A 22,339-nucleotide genomic window follows, 5' to 3' on the forward strand; every position below is an offset into this window, starting at 1 on the left:
AGGAGAGAGCGACACTCCAGTGGCAGAAAGGCTACACTCTTGAAAACCAGTCACCCATCCCTCCCACATGGTCTCTGCACTGCCTAAGTGTGGCTTCTAGACAGAACAGAGTTATTGTTTCTGGAACCACTGTGTGGATTTTTGTCAAATTCTGCTTAACAAAAACATCAACAAAGAAAAATTTCCTTATTCAAATGTTATCTCAAAAACCTGAGAGGGATTGTTTTCAAAGTCCAAAGAGCAAGAACCAAGAGAAATGGGATCTAAATGACTTAACTCCTCTCCAGGACCAGAGACATGGATGAGAATGAATTTCCAAAAACTCACACCAAAAAGTATTTGGTTGATATTCAAAACACCTTATTAAAAAGCACCTGTTTCTTAAAAATAAGCCTAACCAAATAGTTCTCACAGGCTCAGATATATAGCATTACACTTTTTCGTGTTCTTCAAAAAATTCTTACTTTCCCCTATACTTTTTTTTTAAATTTTTATTTCATTTGCATTGGTTTGTCTGCAGGTATGTCTGTATGAGGGTGTTGGGTCCCCTAGAACTGGAGTTACAGACAGTTGTAAGCTGCCATGCGGTTGCTGGGAATTGAACTTGGGTCCTTTGGAAAAGCAGTTGGCGCTCTCAGCCCCTGAGCCATCTCTCCAGCCCTCCCCTATACTTCTAAATATTTGATTCTAGGCATACACTTACTGCAATAAAAATAATATGCAAATAGCCCTTAGTGGGTAAAAAGGTGAAACAAAGAATTAATTACCTTTTGTATTCTTTATTTAGAATTTTGGTCACTTTTTTCTGTATTGGGAGAAAGGCTAAGAGGTTTATACATCATAAACCAAAACCAGGAAACCTGGAAAGAGATCCTACTTTTTTATAATCCCTGTTGGTGTCCTCTTCTACCCGGCTGGTCAGGCTGGCTAGGCGGGCCTCCCGGGCCTCCCGACGGGCTCTTGCTGAGGCACGGTCACTGTAAGAATCACTGCTGGTTGGATTACTGCCTCCTGACTCCAACCTATAAGATAAATGTTGAAGATAAAAGTTGGTTTTGAGAATAAAGTGTGTGTGTTTGTTTATAAAGCCTAAGACTAGTCTGTGCCTTCTCTGGGAGGTGTTTGAGAGCTCTGGTCAGAAACTTGCCTTCCTGAAATCTCTTAGCCAGAGGGCCAGGTCTCATGGTCACACACTGCACAGGTGAGTGTGCACAGGAACAAGCAGGCAGCTTGGGGAGCGAGGCCATCATTTGCCAAGAGTGGCGCTTACTTGAAAAATTGGTGGCTTGGACCCATGTGCTGTTTTAAATCTTAGAGCTTTCAAATTAATTTGGAATTGAATAGATTCCCTAAAGAGTGTGCCTTTAAAAGTCAAAGTTTCGTGGGTCTGAAGGGCCCTCAAAAAATGATTCTAATGAACTGTCAGTGAATTAGAAACACATGGGCTCGGAGAGTGAGCCAGCGGGTAGAGAGGAGGAATGGCAACCGGAGTCAAACAGCCTCAAGCAGCCCATTTCCCCCTCTTTTCCATGTCAAGACTTGTCCCTGTAGCTAAGTTTTCTACATCTTCTGGCAAGTGAGCTTCTAAAGCAGCTGGTGGTTTTGTTTTCAGCACTGCTCAGCGTGTCGGGGAGAAGTCTCTCGCTAATTACCAGTTTGGTGTCCCGGTGTCGTTCTAACCCTTCACCCCAGCTTCTCTTCCATATCAAAGTCTGTGTACACACCAGCCTCCCAGAGCCCTGAGCCCTCGACTGCTTCGGTTTGCACCGTCACAGCTGTGAGACCTTGTCTGGTTGCTGCAGAAGCTGCGGGCAAAGCTGGAGGAGCTGAAGTGGGGCAGAAGACAGTAACAGCGAGGGCAGTGCGGCCGAGGGGTGGCTGCAAAGGAAGCTGGGCCACTCTAGGGCCACTCTTAGAGATGCTAGGACTTGTCTTGTTCTTACCCTCCCACTCACTGTTCATGGGAATCTTGGTATTAATAATTCTTCTGACTACAAAAGCAATACATTAAGAAATCTCAAAGTAACTACCCCATAATCTTGCCCAAGAAATAACTGTGATTAACAGTAGATTTCATACACTTCTGGAATGTCAAATGTTTAAAAAAAACCATATTCCCATAAAGCTAGCTAAGATCTACACATACATTGTCTAACTCCTACTACCTATATCTATGATTCTCTGGGAATCCTAACATGCAAGTAAAAATAAACTTCTTCCTTTAAAAAATGACTATATAGTTCATTTCATGGTTATCTGGTAATTTAACCAAATTTCAGTGATTGACACATTGCTTCAAGATTTTTAGCTACTAATATATCTATTAACAATGCTAAAATGTGCAGTCTTCTAAGTCTTGGCACAGTTGGCTAATTACCTTCTTTGGTGGTGGTTGTTTTCTGTTTGAGACAGGGCCTCCCACAGCACTGAATGACCTCAAACTTGCTATAGGAAAAATGGTATTCTTATGGTCCCATTTTAGTCTTTTAAATCATGAGGGAGGGGTGTGATTATTTAGTGCTTTTGTTTCTGGATGGCTAGTCACACTCTGTTTATTAAGGAAAACAGCTTTCTCCTTTCTCTTGTCATGCCCTGAGATAATGTTCTTATACATTCGGGCTTTTTTACAAATGTCTAATACATCTTACAATTTTTTCCTCTCTTTACAGTAACTTTTTTTAATTTTAAAAGCATCAATAGTCTCTTATTTTTATTTAGATTTTTTGAGACAGGGCCTCAGATCGCCCAGGTTGGTTTAGAATTTTCTATGTACTCCAGGCTGGCCTTGAACTCCTAACCCCCCTGGCTTCAGCCTTCCAAGTGCTGGGATTAGAAGTGTGAGTCACTATGCCTAGCTAATTACAGCTATTTTTAAATAGCAATGATATAAAATTATATATAATGAAACTTGACACTTTATAATTTTTTGGGGTACTATTTGGGAAGGTGTTTCCTATATATAGATACTAAAACATTGTTTTGTACTACTTTTGTAGAAAAGGCTTTCCTTTTTAAAAATATAACTATATGAAATATATTTCTGTTGGTTTTTTTAGTATGGATTGAAGGAAGGGTGTATTTTCTCAAAACAAACAAATTAAAATAGTCCATTTTCTCAATCAATAAGTCTGTATCCACCCATGAGATGAAAATTCACATTATACACATGACTTTTGACAATGTTATAAACTGTTCTGGCAACCTCTTTTCTTATTGTTTTTTACACATTTATACATTTACTTATTTATATGTACAATGTGTGTCTGAGTGTGGTGGTCAGAAGACAGCTATGAGGAGTTGGTCCTTTCCTTCTACCATGTGGGTCCCAGGATCCCAATCAGTTGTCAGGTGTGGTGGCAAACACCTCTACTAGTTGAGTTATCTCACCAGCCCCTTAGACTTTATTCTTTTTTTGTTGTTTTTTTTTTTACTTTATTCTTAAACTAGTACTTCAGTATTTTAATCATGAAAAGTTTACGCTATATCCTGAAGTCTATAGAGAAAGTGTCCTTCAATATATGTGGCCATTACAACATAACCGAGTTCTTTCAAGAGGAGCTATAGCAAAAAACCCTGCTCTTTGATTTAGCAAAGCTAAGAATTTTATGCTACTTTACAAGTAAATTATTTATTCTTGGTTGGTACTTGGTGAGGGGGCAGATGGAGGAATAATGCATATAAATCTTAGCATAAGTTAACAAGGTAGCGATAGCTCAATTACCAAACAGATTATAAGATCAATTTGCCCTGTGCCACCCCAGAACTACATCTGCTCTCTATCCCTCTTCCTAATTTCTCCATCACAGAAATAGTGGAGAAGAGATTCAAACACAGTTCCAAAGTTGCTATTATTTTAATTTTCTTCTATAGGAAGATGAGTTTTATACCTTAGGGATTATGGGAAAAACTATGGAGGATCTTATTTATTTTAGTAATTGCAAAACAGGCTTTTGATTCATGTGATGAGCTTATGAGATATACAATTGGGTTCACTATAAAGTGAGAATATCATCTCAATTTCAACTCGGGGATCTACTTGGTAATAACTCTGTCTTCTTAACTATCAGATTGGGTTAACTGCCCCTTTCCTGCACCCACAATACCTGCCTGCATGTCTAAAGGGCGCTTTCTGTACTCCGCTGAACAGAGTTGCTCCAATAGATCGTAAACTAACTACAGGTAAGGACAAGGCCTGGGACTGATGCTTCAGGACAGTTCATCAGTTGGAAGTAAACAAGGTGAACTGGAAAGAAGAGAGGCTGGTGGCGGGAAGGTGAGCTGAAAGCTGTTGAATAACACTGGGCAGGAGGTAAGTCTGAATTATTGTGGTGACTGAAGAAATGAAGAGGAAGGATATGAAGAACACTACTAAACTATATGACACTAAATTTAACCAGACATGCATTCACTCAAGAATTAAGCATGCATATAAAACAGAATTCTTACCTAGAAAGTCTTTCATGCTAGAGAAAGGAGACAAAAACAACAAAAAATAGCATTAGCAAGAGACTAATTTATATTTCCATTCATAAATGTACTGTTCAACCTCACCATGGAAATAGGAGTTGCTAAATCAATGAAGGGAAGCAGCTGGACTGTCTGCACAAAGGCCACTCAGCACTAACTCACATGTGTTTGCATGCTATGGCTCTCCAGATCCCATCCTTTCAAACTGGCAGACCCCCAAACACAAAGCGATCAAATGCTCCCCTCTCCACCAACTAGACCACCAAGCTTGTGCTGCAGGAGTGACTGTCATTGGCTTTCATGTGACACTGAGCCATGTGAGGTGTGATATTGATCCTATTAATTTCCTTCAGTTCCTAACCATCTCAGCCTTCCCCAAGAAAACACTGCAGTTTATAAACACAGAAACTCAGGCAGTTCTTGCCTTCTTCCCAGATCTACAGTAAAGGTGAAAGAATGAAGGAGCTGTGGGGAGGAGGCAAAGTCCCATCCTAGTCCCTAGATGCTGGTAAGAACTTAAAAAAAAAAGTATTTTGAGATCTCAAAAGAAAAGAATTCATAGATGTAAACTATAAACTTAATCCTTGTTTAAAAAAAACAACAGTGACTATATCTGTATCTTCCATTTTTAAAAAAACTTATAATGACCTTTGCCTTTCTATCCTTTCATAAAAAGAGAACTCAAGCGAACAAGCTTGATCTACTTCAGTTTATTTACTTCCTCTTTTGAGATGTTCAAACCCAAAGGTCAGGCAACAAAAGAATGAAGAGAAACAGTGTACAATGCTTTACAATATGAAGAAGGAATCCTTAGCCTGGGAGCAACACTCCATTGCACTGCTTTGTTAAATCCCTGGAAGTCACTATCTGGTCAGCCCACTCTCGTAGATCCCACCCTGACGCTGTCCTGGGAAGTGAGCGTCACAGCACCTCTCAAAGGGGGCTTTCTATGGAATTCCTCTTCAAGTTAAGAGTTGTACTTGGAATAGTCACGAGCACCTGTCAAAGGCACACATCCTAATTCCTGTGGGTTCTTTTTCGGGGGCTATGGAATAGAGATGTCTTCTGTGGGTCTTTAACAAGTCCCCAAGCAATTCTATGGTGTAGCTCTAATTAAGTACTGTTAAATTATTTTATTTTTTATTTATTTGCTGTGTGTGCATGCAGGTGGGCATGTGTGCCACAGCACGGTGTGGAGATCAGAGGTGAACATTTAGGTGACAGAGTTTTCTTCTTCCATGTGGGTCCTGGGAACTGAATGCAGATCATCATGCTTGATAACAAGTATCTTTACTCAGGTAATGATCTCGTCCTAACAAACATTTCAGCATGGAGACAGGTCCCTTTTGAAGTTAGACAAAAGCATTTAGAAAAGTTTAGGGTATATATGTCACATTCTCATATACTTACAGTTTTTTTGAGAGTTCTAAAATTCAGAAATCTAGAATTATGACAGTTTTCCCTTTCTTAAATTTGTATATTTGTTTTTGTTGTTCTGTTTTCTTTTTGACAGGATATGGCCTCAAACTCAGAGATCCGCCTGCCTCTGTCTTCAGAGTGCTGGGATTAAAGGTGTGAGTGACAGCCAGCTATAATATATTTGCCACCAAGTGTGACTACCTGAGCTCAACTCCACATTGTAGATGGTGAGACCCAACCTCCAAAAGTTGTCCTTTGTCTTCTACATGAATGTTGTGGCATGTGGATATACACATACACAATAAATAATTTTTTAAAAAAATGTTATCACCTTTCTACATAGCAGTGTGTTAAGAGCTGAGCTTATTACTCTCTATAACAGCGTCCTAAGAGCTGGGTACTAGTGGTTCTGTACCCACAGCCATTCAGGAGGCTGAGGCAGGAAGAGCACCTGACCAGAGAGGCTATGTGGGCTACAGAGTGGGCTCAAGGCCACCTTTGTGAAATCTTGTCTCAAAATAAAAAGCAAAAAGAAGTCAGGATGTACAGCTCAGTGGAGCACCTGCTTAACATGTTAGAGACCCTAGCTTCCCAGAATGGGTGGGGGTGAGAGGAAAGAATTAAACTGGGAAGTTAGGGTGTGGGCTATGCCTATTCACTAGCTGTGTGGTAGGATTAGTCTTACAGCACACAGGTGAGTTCAACTCTATTGCCCAGGAAAATGCTAATTGTGACTTATCAAATACTTGTGAATAACTGAGACTGAATGTCATGCTGGCAAATGTGAAGAGACTATTTTGTACTTAGAGCCTATGGTATGCAGAGCCTTGTGGGAGAGGCCCAGAGGAAGAGGGCTAGCTGTTTGCATGACTGCACGCATACTTCATGAGCACATACTTGAAGAGGGAGACCATGTAAATGTGTGCTGCACAGGCTCCAGTTAGGATGCTTGCAGAAAGCTGAGTTCTGAGAAGATGATGGTAGAGAACTACACACACACATACACACACACACACACACACACACACACACACACACACACACAGAGTTTCAACAATGGCAATGTATTACTATGGTGAGTGCTTTCAAGTCTTAGCTTAAAAGTCCTTACCTGAAATTCACCCACTAGCTTGTTCCCGGTTAACATCTAGTGCTGACAAGTTGAACATGGAAAGTAGTAACCAGAGCTGACTGAATTGTTGTTTATAAGCGTAATATCCTTGGCTGGCTCTGAGTTCTAATTTCTACCTGTCTAGCGATGACCACCATCCATTGGTAAGAGCTCCATGTGACAACTGGGAGGGAATAGATTCCCTTTCCCATCTCTCTGTTTTTCTGTTACAGGACACTGTGTTGACACTTGCTAGTGCAGTGAAGTTAACTTAGTGCCTCTGACCCAGGAAATTCAACTCACATGCAAACATACGCTTTAGTTTCTCTCATCCTTCTGGGCAGAATAACCTTATACAGAGTCTGGAGAGCAGAGTAGCCTTCTGCAGTCTCTCCAGAGACAGACCTACATTCTTGTTTAGATAGAAAAAAAAAAAACAAAATGACTTGTTTATAACTGAAGACTGGCTTTAGGCTTTATTCCCCCAAGGCAGGATTTCTCTGTGTAGCCCTGGTTGTCCTGAAACTAGCTTTGTAGCCCAGGCTGCTCTGGAACTTGAGATCCACCTGCCTCTGCCTCCCAAGTGTTGGGTATGTGCCTCCACCTGGCAGCTTTGGCTTTCGTTTGCTTCATTCTATTGGAATCTAAGCATTTCTAGAGTGTGCACAGACAGATTTTGTTAACTTTCTGTTTAGCTGACTTTATTTTTCCTAAAATTTGGTCTCTCAATTGGAAATGTTCTTCCCCCAACCTTCAGGTCCTTCTTTGTAAATATTCTGCTATAGAATAAGGTTTAATGATATCTTCAGCTCTAATTTCTGCTGTGTGAACTCTGGCACCCACCTCTACAAGACTAAAAAGTGTCTTGCCCCACTAAAAGAGGTAAATTAGAATTTTTACTATGTATCAATCTTGGCAATTACATATTATAAAGCATGTTAATCATTCCCATTGATTTGCCCCTATGATAATGACATAAAATTAACCTTTTTTCCATTTAGAATGCTTTAGAATCATAATAAAATATGCCCCATCATCACACCAAGTAAAGTTTGTAGATAGTTATTTGACTACACAGTGTGGCTGTGTATACTTTACGGTCTCCAGTAAGGATGCTGATGTAAAATACAAATACTTGAAGATGGCGAGATGACTCAATCAGTGGTTAAGAGCACTCTTCTAGAGAACCCTGGCTCCATTCCCAGCAAAAACATGGCAGCTCACCACTGTCTAAAACTCCAGTTCCATGGGATGTGACACCCTCACACAGACATACATGCAGGCAAAACACCAATGCACATAAAAGTAAATAAATTATAAAAGAATGTCTTTTTTTTTTAAAAAAAGGAAAACCATATAGAATAGGTTAGTACTATCAAGAAATAGCCAGAGAAAGTCCACAGGATACCTGGATATGAGCAGGCAGATTCCATGGGGGCTAATTTTCCCACGGATGGGAGAGCATGTGAGAAAGGTAATGCCAGTGGTGCCCTTGTCTTCCTACAGAGGCTTCTGATAGACGACCATCTAAGAAGCTGATGAATGACACTCCTACTTGCCTGGAACACTACAAGCTAATAACAGGCATACTAAGATTCAGTTACCAGTTCCTTCCTGGTGACCTCTGACAGAATGCACAAGGAAAGAGTGATCTAACATACAAAGCAATGATGGTTCACTTAGACCCCAGCAATATAGGAAGAGCATCTCTGAGTTAATCCTTGACTGTTCCTAGAACACCCCTTCTAGATGTTACCTGACTTGAGTGGTGTGGATTCTTGGGTTTCTGGTTGCTGCACTCAAAGGCTAGTTCTAGCAATGCCCTGGAGTAGCCAACCCAGCCAGTTATAGGAGGATATATAAATCTCCTAAGTCTCAAAAGTTGGTGAAACTTGGGTGCAGCAGAGGTAAAATAATTATCTCAATACAAACAGAGTTCTGAAGGAGATGGTTTTTTTGCTTGTTAAAGAAAAGCCTAAGCAGAGTATGCTTGTAAACTACAAAGTAAGGCCTGAAACACACCAGGTTTAATGTTTACTGTCTAACTCCTGATAAAACAGCTAAGGTTTTTGAATAATGCTTCCTGATTTTCACTAATGAACACCTCTAGAAAACATTGGGTTGCTTTGTTTCTTGCTAGTAGATAATTGGAGGGTTGATAAAAAGAAAAACATCGGTTAGACCCAGGGAGAAAAAGCTTTGGGTATCTTGGGAAAGGGACAGAGTGCTTGACTGATACAGGAGACAAAGTCAACTTTTCCTCTTCATCCTGTTGTCATTCAAACTAAGTGTATTTCAACTGCCAGGTTAACATGGCTTCTCACTGTAGAAAGTTGCCTGCCAATCCTACAGGGAGACTACTGAGAGAATCTAGAGGTAAGCAAAGTGGGAGTGTGCCTAAATGGTCCAGGGGAACAATGAACAAGGAACTGTCATCAGAGAGGCAAGCACGGCACAGAAATGAACACCAAAAAGTCTCCCACAGAGGAGGGCAGAAAGGAAGAGAGGTTCGAGGACACAGAGTTTAGAGACCACAGCTGAATCTCTGATCCTCTGGAAACTAGGATTGAGGCTACCCACACTCTAGGAATGGCCTGAATCTCTTACTTCTATCCTCTATATGGTTTTTCTTTTAAAAACAGAAGAGTCACCGGGCGGTGGTGGCGCACGCCTTTAATCCCAGCACTCGGGAGGCAGAGGCAGGCGGATCTCTGTGAGTTCGACACCAGCCTGGTCTACAGAGCTAGTTCCAGGACAGGCTCCAAAACTACAGAGAAACCCTGTCTCGAAAAAACAAAAAACAAAAAAACAACCCCCCCCCCCAAAAACAGAAGAGTTACATTTAGTATATTCTAGGGTCTAGATATCTTATCTCTGTGAGTTCGAGGCCAGCCTGGCCTACAAAGTGAGTTCCAGGTCAGCCAGGACTGTTATATGAGAGAAACCCTGTCTCTAAACAAAACAAAACAAAATTACATATTTCAAAAAAGGTTGTGAATCTTCTACCCAATTTTCAGGTTAACACACAAATATATTATAGCATATGTTTTAATCAGGAAGTCTTGGAAGGAATGTCTTTAAGTGTAGAGATCATTTTGCTCTATCTTTCACTCAAGACAAATAAATAATGGTCATTGAGATGGGTCTCTGGTATGTTTGAACTAGACAAAAATTGTTCAGTGAAGGGATTAGTTTTCACTGAAGAGGAGCAGAAGAGACTTAAAGCTTTGGGAAACTAATAAGAATCCAATGAGTTTGAACACCTTCATTAATGAGGCAGGACAGAAGGCTAACTTGGAAAAAAAACAGTAATACTCTTTTACACAGATGATAAACAGGCTGAAAAGAAATCAGAGAAACATCACCCTTCACAATAGCCACAAATGACATAAACTATCTTGGGGTAACTCTAACCAAAAGAATGGAAGATGCATATGACAAGAACTTTAAAACTTTGAAGAAAGAAATTGAAGAAGACACCAGAAGATGGAAAGATTTCCCATGCTCTTAGGTAGGTAGAATTAATACAGTAAAAATGGCAATCTTACCAAAAGCAACCTACTGATTCAGCGCAATGCCCATCAAAATCCTAGTAAAATTCTTCTTCACAGATCTCAAAAGAATACTCAACTTCATATGGAAAAACAAAAACCCAGGATAGCCTAAACAATCCTGTATAATAAAGGAACTTCTGGAGGCATCACAATCCCTGACTTCAAACTCTACTACAGAACTACAGTACTGAAAACAGTCTGGTAATGACATAAAAACAAACAAGAGGACCAATGGAACCAAATTGAAGACCCACATATCAATCCATACACCTATGAACACCTGATTTTTGACAAAGAAGCAAAAAGTGCCAAATGGAAAAAAGAAAGCATATTTAACAACTGGTGCTGGCATAACTGGATATCAACATGTAGAAGAATGAAAACAGATCCATATCTATTGCCATGCACAAAACTCAAGTCCAAATGGATCAAAGACTTCAACATAAAGGAAACCACACTGAACCTCAAAGAAGAGAAAGTGGGAAGTACACTTGAACACATTGGCACAGGACACCAATTCCTAAATATAACCCCAGTAGCACAGACACTGAGAGAAACAATTAATAAATGAGACCTCCTGAAACTGAAAAGCTTCTGTAAAGCAAAGGGCATGGTCAACAAGATAAAACGACAGCCTACAGAATGGGAAAAGATCTTCACCAACCCCACATTGGACAGAGGGCTGATCTCCAAAATATACAAAGAGCTCAAGAAATTGATCATCAAAAGAACAAATAATCCAGTAAAAAATGGGGTACAGACCTAAACAGAGCACTCTCAACAGAGGAATCTAAAATGGCTAAAAGACACTTAAGGAAATGTTCAACATCTTTAGTCGTCAGAGAAACGCAAATCAAAACAACTCTAAGATTCTATCTTAGACCTGTAAGAATGGCCAAGATCAAAAACACTAATGACAACTTATGCTGGAGAAGATGTGGGGTAAAGGGAACACTCCTCCATTGCTGGTGGGAGTGAAAACTGGCACAGCCCCTTTGGATGTCAGAATTTTCTCAGAAAATTAGGAAACAACCTACCTCAAGACCTAGCAACACTACTTTTGGGTATATACCCAAGGGAGGCTCAATCGTACCAGAAGGACATGTGCTCAGTTATGTTCATAGCAGCATTGTTTGCCATAGCTAGAGCCTGGAAACAACCTAAATGTCCCTCTAACAAAGAATGGATAAGTAAAATGTGGTACATTTACACAATGGAGTACTATACAGCAGAAAAAAATAATGACATCTTGAAATTTGCAGGCAAATGGATGGATGTAGAAAACATATTAAGTAAAGTAACCAGACTAAGAAAGACAAATATCATATTCACTCACTCATAAGTAGCTTTTAGACATAAAGAAAAAAACAGCCTACAATTCACAATCCCAGAGAACCTACACAATAATGAGGACCCTAAGACAAACCATGGATCTAATGTACATGGGAAGTAGAAAAAGACAAGATTTCTGAGTAAATTGGGAGCGTGGGGTCATGGGAGAGAGTTGAAGGGGAGGAGAGAGGAAAGGATGGAAGCAGAGAAAATATATAGCTCAAAAGAAACAATTGGAAAAAAAAGAATCCAATGAGTTGAGGTGAAAAAAATGACTAGCTGGATAAAATATAGTTTGAGAAGTGTCCCAAATAAAGAAGCAGGCTCCTTCCTTTCATGTCTCTGGAAATGCTCCATAACAGCCCTCTGCTCAGGCCTGCCTCTAATAAGTGAACAGAGTGAAGACTCCATTACTTCAGATGGCAATCCTAGAAGGGGACAGGAACCAGGATGGTTTTGATTTCTGAAATGAGGAGAGCCTTCAAAACACCAGAGGCTGGATAGAAAATCCTCACCAAAGCTTTTAACTTGAAAGTTATCAGGATTCAGAAAGGCACATAATTAAAACCAAACTCTTCCCACCACGTTTAAAATAAAGTCATGGCTCTGGAAAGTTGGGCCCAAGGGAAAGGAACAGACAAAGTCACATGTCTATTGCCAAGGTTGAAACTTCTTTAACTCATGTTCCTTCGGAGTCAGAGTCTGACCCCACAGCGATGGGAAAAAAAATCTATTTACATTTCCAAAGAAGGATGAAGCAGAAGGAACATTTTATATCATGTTCTGTATTCTATCTGAGCCAGGGGAAACAAGTTGAGCTATTCTGGGATGCCCCACAGAGAACCACCCTTTCATTTCAGAGTTCTCAGGCTGATGAGAAACAAGCCAACAGAAGTGAGCTTGCAAAGACCAAATTTCAGAGCCCCTGAAAACCTAATCATAATAATAACACACACTACTGTTACAAACCATCTGATTTCATCAATATGTCGAGGAAAGACAAAAGCACCCTAGCCATGTAACATAAGGAATGCTGTTCATAACGCAAAAGGATAGGATTTTAAGGAAACTTGAAATAAGGACAGTATACTGGTTTGTAGTGTTGGAGTAGACCTTTCCAAGTCTGTATCCCCAACAAAATAGTTAAGATCTTGTACAACTGGAAAACAGACAGATGGATAAAGGATGAGATTTGTGTAAAGATGTGGTAGTTCCCCTACATGTGCATAAAAAAACCATTATTTCCTTATTATTATCAAAGTTTCAATTGTGTTAGTTTTCTTTGTCATAAAACTCAGAATCTTAAAACACCCATTATCCCAGTTTTATAGGTCGCAGGGCTGGCACAGTTCTAGTGGCTTCTTTATTCTCTGCCTTCGAACTCATTCACCTGGAGACTCCAGAATCTTGCAGCTTAGGCTACAGGTCCCGTGTTCCTCCCCTCACCCCTGCCACTATAGTTTTCCTACTTTCAGCTAGTGGCCACTGGGACTTGTGGGGGCTTCCACATCCCTTCTCTCTCAGCCCCTTCCCTCTTCAATCCAGCAATGGCAATGGGTCCATCCCATCCTTCATAATTTTTACCCTTTGTGTCATTAGGCTCACATGATTAGATCAGGCAGGCCCACTTGGGGATAAAACTCTGCCTATCATAAGATCAACTGTGCATATGATGACAAATCTATATTTTCATAAATATAGGGTCTGGAGATTAGACTAGGATATAACTGGAAAACCATTTCAAACTTTCTCCCTTTAAAAACAAAACATGGTCCAGTTAATAACATCCTGGAAGAAACATGACCTCGGATACAAAGAGTAACCATATATATTCAGCATCCAAACAATGCTAAAAATACTGCCTTATGCTAGAATAAAGTGCTCATCCATGTCAGAGACTGTAGACTTCTAAGCAAAAAATTAGCAAATATTAAATTATATATATCTTCATCATATAAACTCCTTGATTTGTCTTTACCAACTACAAAATACATACATATGGAAAAATAACTAAATGAGAAAGTCAAATTCACCACTTAACACTGTGTTCTATTGTAGCTATTTCTTCTTAAATTTTTATTTATTATTGTGCATGGGTGTGCATGATGTGCAGGTATGGGGACAGATGACAACTTTGTGACATTAGTTCTTTTCTTCCATATTATGTGGGTCCCAGGGATCAAACGCAGGTTGTCTGGCTTGCCAGTGCTTTACCCACTGAGCTTCCTCTCAGACCCTATATTATAAATATTTGGGAAACATGTCCCATGTTAGATAATGAGTCCCTATTGGTTTTTCATTTGTTTCCTTGGTGTGGAAGAATAAAGGTGAACACACCAATCCTATAAACTTTATAATTACTGAAGGCAGAAAGTAATCTACTACATCCTACTACATTTTAAAATAAAAATAACTGGCAAGATGGCTAAGTGGGCAAAGGTCCTTGCTACCAAGCCAGATGACTGGAATATGACTCGCCAGGACCCACGCTGTGGACACAGAGAACCAATTTTTACAAGTTGTCCTCTGACCTCCACTCTCATGCCGTAGCATACGTGAGCAACACCCCCAAATAAATATAAAAAATAAAAGTAAGTTTGTTACATTATAGAAACATTCATCTTCTGGTGTATTTATTAAGCTCCCAAAATATTATTAGGATTTTTACAGCTCATAGTTTTTATAGTTCCTAAAGAATGCTTACCTTAGAAGGAATTATATGAACATGCCAATTCCTTCATAAAATATCTGAGGCAAACCATTTTTTAAAATTTAAAACTACATATACCTCTTAAGCTCTCACATGCTCTCTGCCTAGCTATCCATGTGCTATGCACCATATACAATGAGAGGCCCTGAAAGGCGTGGCTCTAGCACGTGGTTTGCACTTCTCACACTGCCACAGGCATACTCTCCCTATGGCTTGGATATATCACAGCTACTTCAGTATATACTGCATGACTAAAATACTGGGCTTAGTAAAGCCTGACCGCTCCTCCAAAAGCAGTTTGTTAACACTTCATATGGTCATTCAGAAATTTAGGGCTGGGCCTATAGCTCAGTGACAGAGCACTTACCTAGCCCACACTGAGCTCCATCCTCAGCACAGGAAAAAAAGCCACGAATTTACAAGTCCCCAGCTGGGCCTTAAGCCTCTAGGAGCCCCAGTCTTCAAGTCTCCTTGTGTGTCCGTGAGGCTCTTCGGTATATCACAGTTCTTCACGGCTGTAAACTTGCCACACCCAAAGCCCGAGAAGAGACCTTTTCCGTTTGTTTGATTTTTGAGACAAGGACCCACTATGTAGCCCTGGCTGGCTTCAAACTGTGGCAATCCTCTTGTCTGCCTCCTGAATGCTTGGATTACTGGCATGTAATAACCATGTCTTTGTGTGCATATGTGCACATGAGTCTTTTTTATGAGACATGATCTTACGTACCCGAGACTGTCCTCATCATCACTATGTAGCTAAATATTCTCCTGCCTCCAGCTCCCCAGTGTTAGGATGACAAGCTTGTGACCCCATGCCCGCTGAGACAGATTTTTTAAAAAAATTTTTAAACATAGCAAATGCCACAGTTTGCTGGAAAGCAGTCATTTAAATTTTATTTAGACCAAGATGTTAATTAAAACTTTGGAAAGGTCTTCCTGGATTTCACAGCACAGAGCAAAAGAAGAGCTGGCAAAGTGGCTCACATGGCACGGTACTTTCCCCACAACGATGCACGTCTGCCACCCGGACCCACAAAAGATCTGAGGAAAGAACTCACTTCACAAAGCTGTCCTTGGACCTCTATTCATGAACAGTAACAGTAAAAATTCAAAAGGAAAGTGCCTAAGCCTAAATCCACGTGATCAAACTTATTTCTTAGTAAAGCTTGACAGGTCAGGGGCTTCCTCTGTTTTTGACTTTTTCTTTTTGCCCCACAGAAACCAAAATATCAACATTTAGTTTGGAGCTATAGGAGTACTGGCATGATAACTAGGGATCATTTGATTTGCCTTGGGACAACCCATGTTCAGCTTTCCGTTCAGAAATGGCAATCTCTAGCATGCAGCCTCTGACTCTTCAAAACCGTCAAATGGGAAAAGGGAAGAGAGTTCAAATCTTAAACAGGCAGTGTCTTCACTCTGTATTTTCATTAAGTGCCTGTGTATTGCCGGCCTTGCCAGTGACACAGAGTAATAAACATACAGTTACAAAATCTAAGACACGACTCTTTGATCTCACCTATAAAACAGAGTAAGGCAAGAAATAAACTGAATGTAATCAAGAGCCAGATTACGTGGTTCCTGCAGTAAACAAGAAAGGAGAGACTCATACTGATTAGAAAGCTTGGACAGGGCTTTAAGGAAGGTCACAGACATTCTAGAGTCTGAAGCTGGTGGCTGTTCAAAGCGACACTATCATGTGTGACTTATGGGAAATCTGCCACAGGTTACGGCTTTGCTATAGCCACAGTTATACCATAATGTTACACTGCGCTGAAAGATAGCACTCCAAGACATAAAAAACCAAACCAAACCAAAACGGAATTAAAGAAATTATTTTCCATTTTTATTCTTCCACAGGGAAATGGAATCTTTAAACACACAGTGGTTTGGAATTAGGGGTTTCCCAGAACTGACTGGATCTATTAAAATGTAGACCTCAGCAGAGGAAATGCTGTAGCCTGCTTGGAGGTAGGGCAAGGTCCTCCGGGTAAGAAAACCCTAAGTAATTCATGTTCTACTATTTTCAAACTCGTTACAACTTAATAGGTTCCAAGTTTGTTTCAAATTCATTTACAAAGCAAATTAATAGCACAAACAAAACAGTGAAACCACCTGACTCTAAGGATCTGTTTCTGAGTGCTAAAAATTGGCTTTAGAGTAACAATTTATATATAACTGACAGACACCTAGACATGATGGGAGTCATACGACCACAAGGCAAGGCTTATTTCTTTTCTCCTATCCAAAGGAAGAAGCCAATAGCTTCATCTAGGTGGCACAATAGTGAAATTAAATGGCTGTAGGTCAGAAGGGTGAATAGGAAGTGGGCTGGACCCACAAATAAAAGGTTTCACTTGAGTACTAAGGAATTTATTTGATCTTAATTCTAATTTTAAAGTTCCAATTTTAAAATGATGCAGTTTTAAAAAGTTTAATTGTCACCTTCCCAATTATTCTGTAAGGGTTTCCTTCCTTTAAAATAGGTTGAATGGCCCTCATCTTCTTTTTCAAGTCAAACCCAGTAATCGGGACTACTGGCAATAGTTTAGGAACTCTTCATGGACTCACCGTGGTTTCACTGGGGCAGCTGCACCTCTTAAGGGCAGGACAAAGACTCTGCAGCATTTTCAGTTATAAGATCTTAGATAACTAATTCCCTCTCTTTCAGTGGTTTCATCAGGGAAGTGGGGATAATGGTACTCGGTGTTTAAGGTTACTGATGGCACTAAGTAAGGTAACAAACCTGAGTGCTTGGCACCACGCTGGCCAGCACATGCTGTGTAAACGAGAGCTACACAGAGTGCTGGTCTCCCCCATTTCTATGCTGTCTCTCTTGTCCCTCTTGGTCCTTTGATTCTCCCAATGCTTGATGGCTACTAGAGGGATCAAGATCAAATCACTTCCTTAGCACTCAAGTGAAACATTTGATTGGTGCATCCAGCCCACTTCCTACTCACCCTTTTCTGAACTACAGTCATGTAGGCTCCATTATTTTGCTAGGTGGATGTTACTTTTTCTCAAAGCAATACAAAGATTTTTAAGACTAAAGACTTACTATACTTTTATTTACTTTACAATTTAATTTCGATCTAAAATACTTAATGTTTCACACAAACATTAAAATAGCTACTTATATTTTACATGGCATCATGTAACCAAAGAAGCTAGTTGGATTGTAATGTAATGTAACTGCAATGAATTCCAGTTTCGAATAACCAACATTCAGTGCATAAAAAGCAGGTCAACCACACTGGAGCACCGGACAGAAATCTCAAGGTCCAAATCAGGAGCAGAAGGAGAGAGAGCACGAGCAAGGAACTTAGGATTGCGAGGGGTGCACCCACACACTGAGACAATGGGGATGTTCTATCGGGAACTCACCAAGGCCAGCTGGCCTGGGTCTGAAAAAGCCTGGGATAAAATCGGACTCGCTGAACATAGCGGACAATGAGGACTACTGAGAACTCAAGAACAATGGCAATGGGTTTTTGATCCTACTGCACGTACTGGCTTTGTGGGAGCCTAGGCAGTTTGGATACTCACCTTACTAGACCTGGATGGAGGTGGGTGGTCCTTGGACTTCCCACAGGGCAGGGAACCCTGATTGTTCTTTGGGCTGACGAGGGAGGGGGACTTGGTTGGGGAAGAGGGAGGGAAATGGGAGGTGCTGGCGGGGAACAGAGAGAAATCTTTAATAAATAAATAAATTTAAAAAAAAAGCAGGTCAAGATCAGAACCAAAAAGCAGCTAAGAAAGAACAAGGCTGATGAAGCCTAACTCCACTTTCCCTTGGCCTTCTGAGTACAATTAACTGTCAGCCCAAACATGAATTGAGAGAAAAATCAAGCTAAGTCAATGACTGGTCTGGGAACTTCTTCTAACCTGAAAAACGTAATCCCTGGCTATACAATTATTATATATTGAAAATAAAACTAGAATTCAATTGCAAACTCACAGTCAATTGATTCTAAACTTCCTAAATTTTTGGATCCTTTGAGAACAGAGAAGCTTATTCCTGTAACAAGCTGACTACAGTGTTCCCAGGCAAAGACAGGAGACACAGAACCTCTGCCTTAACTGCAAACAGCCGGCTGTCACTGTTTTACACTTAGTCTTTTCTTTATCTCTCATAGCTTTCATCATTACTATCAATCTTTTCAGTCTGTAATTAATTTGTGGACTGAGCTCTAGATCAACTATTATCTCTTATCTGCAATGTACAGGATCAACATATCTAAGATCTCCATCTCTCTCTTCAGAGTTGGGGCATTTGCATAAGAAACATTGGAGATAGATCCAAAAATGAGAAATTCATTTGTTTCTTATACACCTTAGACATGTAGCATATAGATGAATTATTTTGCTAATAATTCTGACATGAAGTCAGAAATGGGATTTTTTTCTCCTTGTGGCATCATGTTGGCCTCAAAGTTTTCAATTCTGGAGCCTTTCAAGATCGTGGATTAGGTATGCTAAACCCATATTTTCTGAATGTCACTATCTGAATGTCCCACGGCACCCCTTATTCAATCAATCCTAACATGAAAATGTATTTCTGTCTCTCACGTCTGACAGTTCAATTTGTTCTCTTTTCTCTGCCACTTTCCCATGCCCATCCCTGCTCCCATACCATCCGCCCTCCAGCTTTGTCAGTTCATCATCTAAATGACAGAAGGCTTTCTGTGCTCCCTGCCATCAGGGGGACAACTGATTTGAGTGGCTCCTGCTCCCGCCAGCTTCCAGCACTTATTTCTCTCATATGCAACTTGTATTACAACTCCTCTTCAGATCATCAACCCTTTGTCCATAGGATAACTCACTCAATCCTAGCAATGAAAGACTAAGAATCACGTGGCATGATCCCTTATTTCCTATTATAAATATATCTTTCATTCTAGCCACACCTGCAGATCTCAAAACAATGTTGTATTTTCTCATGCTTTTCCCCTCTGCCTCTGTAATATGGGTCTTCTTTGTCACCAAGCTTCTATTGTTCTTCAAACATAAAGCTAACACATTTTTTTCCTACTTGGTTCAACAAAAATACTGGGAACCTATGTTCTTATTAGAAAATTCATTTCTCTGGATATGAACTTGTTTTTCATCTCTCCATTTAGAAAATATGTCCTTCATTTATGAATTCTAGCATCCAACACAGGATTTACAACATAGCAGATGCTTGTGAGATGTTAATTGTGAGAGGGCTGCTGATAGAGCAGATTGTTTGGCACATGGCACACTACAAGGTAAAGAGCATAAAATAATACACTATAGAAGTATTTGGTGTTGGCCAGAGGTACATGACACACCTCTCCAGCCTGATCCACACCTAAGGTTAAAAAGAGAAGAGGCAGACTACCCTTGTCCTGAAACCAGAGTCCTTACATAAATAAGCTCTCCTGAGAACTGCAGCCTTTTATCATTCAGTTTATCTAATGTAATGACGAGGGGTGATTATAAAATAAAGCAATTAGATTAACTGTTCCCTTTGTGTACATTAGTTGTTGGCATAAAAAATATTATGCAAAACCTGAAGCAATCCAGACTAAATGCTAGTGAACCTGGGCTATAAATACAGGTCAGATCCTTGTATCATAAATGAGCAAGTCAGTAGGCAATTGTCTAATTAAAAGATTCTTAGAATTCAGATATTCAGATGTAGTCAGCAGTTATCAAATAAGCCCCACACTTTGGATATCTGCTGAAATTTATCTATGTATATGTGTGTGTATGTTCTATATTTACATTCTCGCTCTCTTACACATACTCTTCCTTTTTTAGACAAGATCTTGTTATGTAGCTCAGGCAGACTGACTTTACTCTTGTGATCCCTCTGCCTCAGCCTCCTGAGATATGTTCTCAATTATGTCATACTATATTAAAAGAGCATATTTTAATCAGCAAATAATACTTTGGTACTAAATATATGTGGTTCAGAATTTTACATTTTTTTTTCTTTTTAAATTTTAGTAGCACTGGGACTCAACATAGGGCCTTGTACATTCCAGGCTCTATGACTAAGACTCCTCAGCTCTGGCTTTTTTCTTACTTATTTTGAGACATGGTCTCGCTAAGTTGCCCAGGTAGTCCTTGAACTTGTTGGTCTTCCTGTCTCTGCCTCTCGAGCAGCTGAGATAACAAGTAGACCTCGCTTAGAATTTTAATGTTGAAAAACTGCTCTGAAAAGAAGCCTTTCTAGAGAATGTATGAAGCAAGCATCTTATGTTCCAGCTGCTTCGAAGTAAGAGAAGGGAGTTTCTACTACAAAGAGACATCATTCTGCTTTCCATAGTGACAGATCAGATGACAGATCAATAGCTCATAGGGATGTTCGATCTGAAGCAATCCAGACTAAATACTTTAGATACAAGAAATGCTAAACTATGAGAAATGAGTGCAGATGCCAAAGAACCTGTTAAAGAAGTTATTCTATTAATCTACAGAAAACTCGCAGTACCACAACCATTCTCAGTGCAGGCTGGAGGGCACAGGAGGATGAAGAGAGATGGATACTTTAATGAAGAGAAAGACTGGTGTTTTGGTTGTTTGTTTTAGAGGAGACAAAGTCTTACTAGCAGAGGCTGGCCTTGAACTCAACTGCGTAGCCTAGGTTAGTCTCAAACTTGTGATTTTAGAATTCTTTTTTTCTTTCTATATTATTTTATTTTTATTTTATGTGCATTTGTGTTTTGCTTATATATGTGTCTGTGTGAGAGGAGGGTGTTGGATTCCCTGGAACTGGAGTTACAGACAGTTATGAGCTGTCATGTGCATGCTGGGAATTGAACATGGATCCCCTGGAAGAGCAGCCAGTGCTCTTAATGGCTAAGTCATTTATCCAGTCCTGTGATCTTAGAATTTTTGTCTCAGTTTGCTTAGAATTGGGTTTATAGGCATATGCAACCTTCACATCAGGTTTATTTTATTTATCTGAAAGAAGTTTTTCCTGCATGTATCTATGTGTATCATGTGCAGGCCTAGTACCCACAGAGGTCACTGGATTCTCTGGAATTGGAGTTATAGATAGTTGTGAATCCCTGGCCCTATATAAGAATAATACGTGCTCTTAATTGCAGAGACATCTCACCAGCCTTTAAAATCGTGCTTAACAGTATAATTTACGTTCAGAGAATTAAAAATATTGTTTAAAAATATGAATGAGCAGAAGTAAATATGAATCTTGACTGTTGAGGACATGTACTTTCTTCTAGTCAGATCTGAGTGATACTTCACTGGGGAGAAAGCCACACAATATCCAGGCAGGCAGTAGAATCTTTTTTGTTTGTTTTGTACATTTATTTCTGTGTTTGAGCACATGCATTTGTGCAGAGGTCAGAGAACAACTTGTGGAAGTTAGTCCTTTTCTTCCATCATTTTCTGGGAATCAAACTCAGGTCATCAGACAGTGGGAAGTGCCTTAACCCACTAAGCCATCTTGCTGGACCTGGATTAGACTTCTGTCTTATTAGGAAGGTCACAGGCTTACTGTGTACAGAAATCTGGCATTACATAATTCAAAAAGTATCAGATACTGCCAAGTGTTCGAAAGTAAAGGAATGTAATAAAATAGTTTCTGTTTTGTACTCACTAAAAATCACCCGACCTTTGTTCTCACAAGTTAACAATAATACCTACTCGGCTAGTTTTAATTTACCCATGGGTTTCCTAAACATTTGTTGAAGAACAAAATGTCCAAAATATTTTTATGTAAACAGGCATTATCTAAAAATTCTCTGAGGATAT

At 39.9% G+C, this 22,339-nt stretch overlaps 1 protein-coding gene across 4 annotated transcripts in view; it reads right to left on the reverse strand.

Moving 5' to 3' along the window:
* Ppp1r12b (protein phosphatase 1 regulatory subunit 12B) overlaps positions 1–22,339 on the reverse strand; it is a 215,841-nt gene that overhangs the window by 22,440 nt on the left and 171,062 nt on the right. For all 4 annotated transcript variants that reach the window (XR_012912055.1, XM_075988054.1, XM_075988055.1 and 1 more), the window contains 2 exons: positions 4,447–4,463; positions 878–1,022 (listed from right to left, as the gene is read on the reverse strand). Coding sequence is in view for 3 of the 4 variants with exons in the window: in XM_075988054.1 (XP_075844169.1) it covers positions 878–1,022; positions 4,447–4,463 (162 nt within the window). In the remaining variant the exon portion in view is untranslated. The remainder of the gene's footprint in view (positions 1–877; positions 1,023–4,446; positions 4,464–22,339) is intronic.

This window comes from Microtus pennsylvanicus, chromosome 10, assembly GCF_037038515.1.
Source record: "Microtus pennsylvanicus isolate mMicPen1 chromosome 10, mMicPen1.hap1, whole genome shotgun sequence".
In the NCBI taxonomy this organism is placed as follows: Eukaryota; Metazoa; Chordata; class Mammalia; order Rodentia; family Cricetidae; genus Microtus; species Microtus pennsylvanicus.